At 48.2% G+C, this 8,215-nt stretch overlaps 1 protein-coding gene across 7 annotated transcripts in view; it reads left to right on the forward strand.

Moving 5' to 3' along the window:
* Positions 1–6,220, forward strand: part of UBR3 (ubiquitin protein ligase E3 component n-recognin 3) — a 153,815-nt gene extending 147,595 nt beyond the window's left edge. For all 7 annotated transcript variants that reach the window (XM_061563457.1, XM_061563460.1, XM_061563458.1 and 4 more), the window contains exons 39-40: positions 420–559; positions 1,130–6,220. In XM_061563457.1, coding sequence (XP_061419441.1) covers positions 420–559; positions 1,130–1,247 — 258 coding nt within the window. In that variant the 3' untranslated portion in view covers positions 1,248–6,220. The remainder of the gene's footprint in view (positions 1–419; positions 560–1,129) is intronic.
* Positions 6,221–8,215: the final 1,995 nt, after the last annotated feature.

The following is an 8,215-nucleotide window of genomic DNA, read 5'->3' on the forward strand; positions in this document are numbered from 1 at the left end:
GCTTCCCCTGTGTGTACATGTGGAGAGCAGTAAAGTGGTCACTACACTCGGTTCAATTTCATCTATTAGGTATAGCTCTGTGAGTCATTCGGCTCTTGAATCGGGTGCAACCGCAACAAACAAAAAACATGAACAAGAAACATCTTCAAGCGACTACGCGCAACACTACATTACGAACCCGGTGACCCGAGCCCAAGAATATTTGAAACCGTCTTGCACCCTCCCATGAGTCCACTCAGCCGTAAATGAGTAGCTGCCCGTGTAAACGATCGGCCGGTCGCGGTGTTCACCACACATTCCGCTCGCGTGCCATGCCGTGGCCGGGCCTCTACGGGTGCTACAACAGCACTTGCCTCAGAAGTCTGTTAAAGTCTACCTTGGGGGGTGGGGGGTGGGGATCGTTGTCTCTGTGGGCGCAGCACTCGCAGGTATGCGGGGCCGGCACGGCCGTGTTCCTGCTGGTGCACGCCTCGGTCGTGATCGTCGTGCGGGGGCCGCAGTTCTGCCTCTGGGGCTCCGTCTACCTGGACGCGCACGGCGAGGAGGACCGAGACCTGCGGTGAGATCCCCTGCCCCCCGCCCCCCTGCTCCTTCCACCCACCCCCCCACCACCCCCCTCTCCCTGCCTCCCACCCGACGACTCCTAAGGAGGACGAAACCCACCTCCCGTTTGTGTTTCGCTGCTGCCCTGTTTGGGATTTGGCCAATGTCTGATTGAACATCCGTGAAACGACTGTACATCTCTGAAAAAGAGCTGCATAGCTCATCGAATTCCTTCAGTATAAATACATATTCTAATTCTGATTCAAATTGAGTTGCACGGCGTTCTCAGCTCCTCTTTGAGCTGGCGGGACTGGATAACGCCAAGAGCTTCTGCACATCGGCCACCATCAGTGGCGATTATCTGAACCAGTCCTGGGCCTCGCCTAGGTTGACTCAGCCTTAATAAGTACCTGGTGTGTAAACGTCATCACCTGGTGGCAGATAAAGGCTGCCGGGCATGGTGCTGGCCAACCAACCCACCCCCTCGTGTGCCGTACCTTTGTTAATCGGCACTCGCTAACAGTTCACTAGCACTCTGTTGAAGTCTGTATGTGGGCGGGGGGGGATCTTTGTGTTTGTGGTCCAGGCGAGGCAAGCCGCTGTTCCTGTGCGACGAGCGGTACCGTGTGCTGGAGCACCAGTGGGTGTCGCACGCCTTCGACCACATGAACAAGCGCTGGGGACCGCACTACAATGGGCTGTGAACACACACGTACAGACACACGTACACACACACACGTACACACACGCACACATCCATGTACCACGGCTGCCTATGCACAGACTATGCACAGACACACGCCTGCTCACACTCGCACCAAGCTTAGCCGTACGAACTTTGCCCACCCGCAGTCGCGGCACACCTGTCGGCGACCTTACGCCAGCGCGTGCGCTACGTGCGCACACATTTTTGCTTGCGCTCTTACATCGTGCAGTCATACGCACGCACAATCGCAGCCGGTCGTGCACATTTACTGGCGTACGTGCGCCGCCGCACTTGCACACACATTGATGCATACATACAGACACGTGTGCTGGTTTACGCACACATTTATATGGAGTGTGTATACAACTTGCAGCCACTTTATTTTTAAGCTTACCATACGCACTTCTGCAGACTGGGTGTCAGGGTCAGCATTTCGAATGAGACTTGACTCAGACTGGGTTTTAGTCTGATTGGGCCTAGGTTCCAGGAAAATAAGCTTCAAGATGAGAATTTTGATTGAGGAAAGGCTGCAGAAGATCAGGTTTAGGATCTTGAGACATCTCTCCCAAGAGATCAGACTTCAGGATCTCTTGTCTTGTCGAGATTCAGTGCCGAGAGACCGGGTTTTATTACCATAGTCTTTTACCTCGCTGCAGGTGACCAGGTATCAGGATTGGTGCCTAGAAACTTGGGTTCAGGAGACCAGGTTTCAATTCCTTTAGACTTGGCTTCAAGAAACCAGATGTTTTATTTGGTATCTTGAGACTTGGCTCCAGTAGTCTCCAGGACACAAAAACCCAGGCAAGGCCCTTATAACAAGGAGTCATTTGAGGCTCTCCTGGCTGAGTAAAGGACTAATACCTCTTTTCCACTGCACAACCAAAGCCGCACTGGGGCCATGCCAAGCCGGCCTAGTGCAGTGCAAGAGGCTGCCAGGTTCCTTTTTCCACTGGAGAAGCTGAGCCGTGCCGCTCAGCGTCAGTGCGTGCAACAAACGAACGGAACTACGCGTGTATATGACACGGTGACGGCGTGTCCTCGCGCGTTGGTGACGAGCGTGCGTGATGCTGCATTCTCAGGGTTAACTGATTGACGCCACACACAACAAAAACGCGTCATTTGCCCCGCCCCTAGTCCTGCTTGGTCCCCGAACCAGAACCAAGACGCGTCATGCGGGGACGGCGTTTGGTTCTCCTCCTCGGCATGGCCAATAGCTCACCGCCTGGCTCGGCATGGATATGCCAGTGGAAAAGGGGCTTAATCGTTAACATTGTTAACTGACGGAATTTTGTTAACTGATCCTTGTATTCAGGCCATGGTTTGTGGGCACGCAAGGGAATAATATCTGTGGAAGGCAAGGCAATATTTACATTTTAATTTAGCGCCCTTTCATACCGCGGAGAGTAAATCGTAGTGACTGCTCGCGGCTTTAGAACTGTCAAACAAAGAATAAAGTGTCGTCGTTACACGTTTTGGCGTTGATAGTGAAATAAATACGATGCATTTCCTCCGCCCGCCAACGTGAGTCATTTCAATATGTTCTATTTAAGAACCTGTAAGAAGTTAGAGTTGACTTTAAACAACAAATAATTGTGGATTCTTTCTTTTCTAATTTGTCATCCCTGACAAGAAAATCATTGGAAGGAACACCCGCTTGAAAAGAATTCCAACTCGTTTTCAATTTTAAGTGGCCCTGACTCCTCTATCCAACATCTCTGTGAAGAGGTGGGTGCTTGGGACACGAGAGAAAATCTCCCATCAATGGACACCGATATAAAAATGAGCTAGGTAAATGTTGTTTTATGCTACTGACCACCCTCCTGGACTTAAACCAATTAACTAGCCAAGATACTTTTATCCTTTGGAAACAGGTGAATGCAGAAGACGCTAGGAATTTCATGGCAGGTTTCGGGCACAACTCATCCTTTGAGTTCGGAATAGAATGCAGGCAGAGAGGAAGTTAGGATGCGTGGGGTGTGTGTGGAGGACAGAGGAGGGCAGGTTATCGAGATGGGCATTAGAGTGGCACCCAGTCAGAGGGTGGTGGTGATGAAACTGTAGGACAAACTTTTGTGGTCGGGTGTTCACTGTGCAACAGTTGAGGTATTTGGCAGAAGGAAGGAAGTGATGTCAAGGTGTAGTGGTACAATTGGCATTGTCTCTTGATTCCGAAACTGTCTCCTGCAGATATATTTAAGGTAACTGACCCCAAATAAGTGACATTAATGACTTTTCAGCAAATACCAACATCTCCTGCAGCGCATGTATGTGTGAATTTCTTTGGCGCCATACATAGCCAACTGCGCTAATCGGAGGTGCAACAAACTTTCCACCACTAAATGGTGGAGACATCATCCCTGATGCCTTGCACCAGGCTAGGTGCTCGCATACTCTCGGTGGAGAGGTGAGACATCGCCCGATGGAAGGTCACGGGACAGACGCAGGCAATACCGAACAAGCCGCTTGTCTGTATTGTCCCTTCGTACATGTGGGTTTTCGCTAGCCACTTGGGGCTCCTACGCGCCCCCCCCCCCCCCCCCACAGAGAACATGAAGCAAGACCCTCCCAGCAAAAATCTTTCGACTCACTTGAGGCTCTCTTGGTTAAAGGGTTTAACTATTTGGTATAACATTTACAGAAACGTTTTGAACTATTATGGGGGTAATTAAGTGTGTACATTTCACGTGAATGGGTGCAATTGACCTCAAATCGAATTATATAAATACGCTAATACTCCACTATTAATAGCATTAACTTTTGGATAGGCAAGAGCCAACAAGCAGACTATATGCTTCACGAGTACTACTTTAATTATATATAGTTACGCACACTTTTTTCTTTAAACAGAAACACAAGTTGTGTATGATATTCTGTATACGCGTTCATAAAATGTGCGTCTGTTTGCAAGCTTTTATTCCTACGGAAGTGAACCGCGACGATCATCGCCACGTCGAAGCCTCGGACGGTCACCCTTCGACCCCAGAGGAGTAGAAATGTTTGTGTGAGAATGCATGACGTTCAAAAATTTTACAAGTTACAACAATGACCCCCTGCTGCTGCTGCTGCTCAGTGTTAGGTCAATCAACAGATCTAACATATCGATTGCATTCGTTGCTTCCTTTCCTCCACAAATTAACGTTGCTTTCAAATCAAAAATGCGACCGCTGCTTCAAATGTGGCTTTGGACGGCGCTCATCTCCACCGATGGCCCCAAGCCAATGATGGAAATTCCACGTTCCAATAACGGTGGCAGCGGATCGGACTCTTTATAGGGCCACTGTCGCCTTTCCACAGTTGATCAAATAGACTCACGCCTGTACGTATGCATGTACGTTGAGCTTCTTTCGCGCCGTACGTAGCTGCCCACGACCGGGGTTTGAACTCGCGACCGTCGGCGTGCGAGTCGGACGTTCTAACCGCGGCACTGCGCATGAATAACGACGATGGCACAGTCGCCCCCAACCCCATCCCCTGCCGATTTTAGCGGAACGCTGCCAATGTTCAAGACCCTTTGCCGCGTGCCAGTTTTAAAAGCTAAGGAGTCACCGCTTTTCCAACAATAACAAAATGTGGGACAAACCACGTTGGCGCAAATTGTTTGCTTTGAAAATAAATGCTCCGAAAGGTGGGGGTTCAGGTATCAGCGGCCTGCCGCTCAATTCGCCAGCGTTGGCACGTTTGTAATGGTATAATATTTACACTTTTTGGATAGTCACGATTCAAGAGGGTGAAGCGGTCTGTTATCTTACGCATCTGCTGCATTCAATTAAAATATAATTATCAACAAAAAACAAGGAAGTATACTTTTTTTTCCCAAAAGGTTCCACTAGCGAGCCTTTTGCAGGTCAGCGGCTTGTTGTAATGGCCAACACAAAAGGCCCCTTTATCATGGCCCTGCCTGCGGTGACCACCTGTGTGTGCTGCGAGGGATAAGTAATCGGTCCTCGAAATTACCGCAATCAGTTTAATTATTTTCGTATTGAAAAGGGGCCTTTTGTAGCCCACGTAACAACGCACACGATATATACAATGTGGCACATTTTTTTATTATTATTGGGATATCTAATTGTGCAACTTTCATTGGACATATTGTGACACACTGTTCAGGTTCTGTATAGTACTGATGTTTATAATGTATATTTTTGAGCACTGTTTGATTGTTTATTAAGATTGTGCCATGCTTTATGGGGTTTTTTTTTGCAAGGCTCAAAATTGGCAGAGATTTGTTTTGACAACCAGAGTTGACCTGAGCCTCCGTCATCACCATCGTCGCCATCATCGTCACGCTACGGCTCATCGGCACGCCATACCCAGCTGCGCAATTTGACGTCAATCTGTCTCCTTTGCTCAAACCAGCAACGAGACGGCACTCCTGTGCCAGCCAGTTGTGGAAAGTCTCATTGCCTATGGTGGGGACCAGTCTCTCCGTAGGATGGCCACAAAGTGATCCTATTTTGGTCAGAATTTGAACTCGTACCTTTTAAGTTGAGAGTCCAGCATCATAGCAACGAACCCACATGGCCAGGTCAGTATTAATTTAATTTCTGTTTTGTTTCGAACGTGCGTTACTGTTGCTGTCAAGGGCCTGACAAATTAGTTGCCATCACCTCACCTCTTTGGCACTGTTGGCTTTTCCTTGGCGGCCTGTAAGCTGGGCATGCCTCACTGATGAGTCCATAGGAGGACAAAATGCGTGTGTGTGTCTCTCGTGATAAGGACGTCCAAACACCTTTCATCAGCGTTTTCCTCATCAATTAAGAGTGGTTGTTAGGGGCATTTAAAAAAAAAAAAATTTTTATTCTTTCGTCTGCTCATGTTGGAAATGCTAAAATACAGGAAAAAAATATACGAGTAATTGAAATGTAATTGTAAAGTCTCTATCTGTATAATGCTCCAGGGTTTTTGTTTTGTTCTGCTTCAGAGAGTTATACTAATGATAAATGAAAGAATAAAACACTTAAGAGAATCTGATGATTGTGTTCACTCACAGGAAATAGTTTTTAATCAATGCGTCTGTTCAATCTCCATCCAGGTGACTGTTTCCCAGTAGTATTTGCACAGGGCAACCTGAACGTGATTTCGACTTCACTGATTGTCCTCAGACTGAGATACCAGAGAGAGGAACACGTGGATTAGAAAAGCATACGCGGGGTAACTTCATAATTAAAACTGTCAAAACATGCGAGCGGGCTTGTGGACGGCACCGACATCACGGCTAGAAGGACTTGCCGGCCGAAAGGTCACGAATCGTGAAAGGAATGTGGCCCAGGAATGGAACGCGTCGGAGATCACGACTATCGTGGAATGATGAAATCTGTTCACGTGCTGGGTGGATTGTCACATCACGGGATCGCGAGAGAGGTTGCTGTGGTTTGAAGAGGCCTTGATCCAGCGGTAAATGGATCATGGCCGATGGCGGCGATGATGATGATTGTCACCCGCAAAGCCTTGACAGTTTGAAGCTGAAGCCACGGTGTGTGCGAATGCCATGGGCAAAAGCAGACACCAATGACCACTGTGAGATGGGACACACCTCTATAATGAGGCTCAACGAAGTCAAAGTGTATCAATATTTTCCCAATTACCAGCCGATATGCAACAAGAATCAACCTTCCACCTTTGCACGAGTAGGCTCAGTGGTTTTATACTATATAAATACGTAAGTATGTAAATGCATAAGTGGTGTCTTTTGCTGATACAATATACTGCAGCAGTCAATCCAGTGATGGTTGTGGTGACAAATCAATCTCTGATGAGGTCTTTAGACAATAGACTGACAGATTGGCCTCTGATGGGATCTTTAGACAATAGACTGACAGATTGATCTTTGATGGGATCTTTAGACAATAGACTGACAGATTAGCCTCTGATGGGATCTTTAGACAATAGACTGGCAGATTGACCTTTGATGGGATCTTTAGACAATAGACTCACAAATTGGCCTTTGATGGGATTTTTAGACAATAGACTGACAGATTAGCATCTGATGGGATCTTTCGACAATGGACTGACAGACCCAATCAGAAGGGGTGTCCAGAGTCTAGACAATAAACTGACGGGACTGGTATCTGCAGGGGTCTCCAGACAATAGACGGACCCAGGTATTTGCAGTTTAAGGTGATTTACCTGCGAAATGACCTCGAGCCCTGCCTGTGCGAGAGCACACGGGCTCGCATCTCCCACTCCCCTTGCAGCTTCTCCATCTCCCATCCCAATCACGTCCTCTGACACGTTACGCACGGCACGTCTCACATGGTTGATCCCATCTGCCCAACTCTGTGCATACGTGCGTGCGTATGCATGTGTGTGCGTGCGCGTGTGCGTGATTGTGCGAGAGAAGGAAGCCGTTGAGTAGTGGATAGCGCAGTGCGCTATGAACCCGGCGACCCGAATTAGATTCTCGCGCAGGACCAAATAACAGTGGCGAGTATTTGCACCGGTCCAGGGCCTCCCTTTGATCCACTCAGCCTTAAACGAGTACCTGGTGAACTTCACAAACATCAGCACTGGGGTTGACCAAGACTGGGTGTGGTGTTAGCCACCCATCTCTTCCTGTGCCGTGCCGACCCAAATAGATGCTAGCTGACGTCACTTGCCATAAAAGCCTTTTAAAGGCTATATGGGGGGTTTTTAGTATTTATGCGCTACGGCGAGTTCCTGGTATGGTGCGTCACAGTGGGCTCCGGTCACGCTTGACCTAGGTTTAAACCCTGGCCTTGTAGAACTTCACTGTCGCCTCAACGTGCTTATAACTACCGCCATTAACACGGTCATCCCCAACATCATCTGCATTCCCAAAATCACTCCAGATGTCATTTTCTAATACGTCACATAAGTCACGAACAACATCAGCAATAAGCATCATTGTTTTATTATCATAATCATGCTTGTTTACCCAGGAAAGCCTCACTGAATCTCATGGCTCATTTTTCAGGAGGCTCCTGCCACGTTTTAGCCGCTCTGTGC

The sequence above is a fragment of the Lethenteron reissneri genome, chromosome 31, assembly GCF_015708825.2.
Source record: "Lethenteron reissneri isolate LAM-NWPU_2019-01 chromosome 31, ASM1570882v1, whole genome shotgun sequence".
NCBI lineage: Eukaryota > Metazoa > Chordata > Hyperoartia > Petromyzontiformes > Petromyzontidae > Lethenteron > Lethenteron reissneri.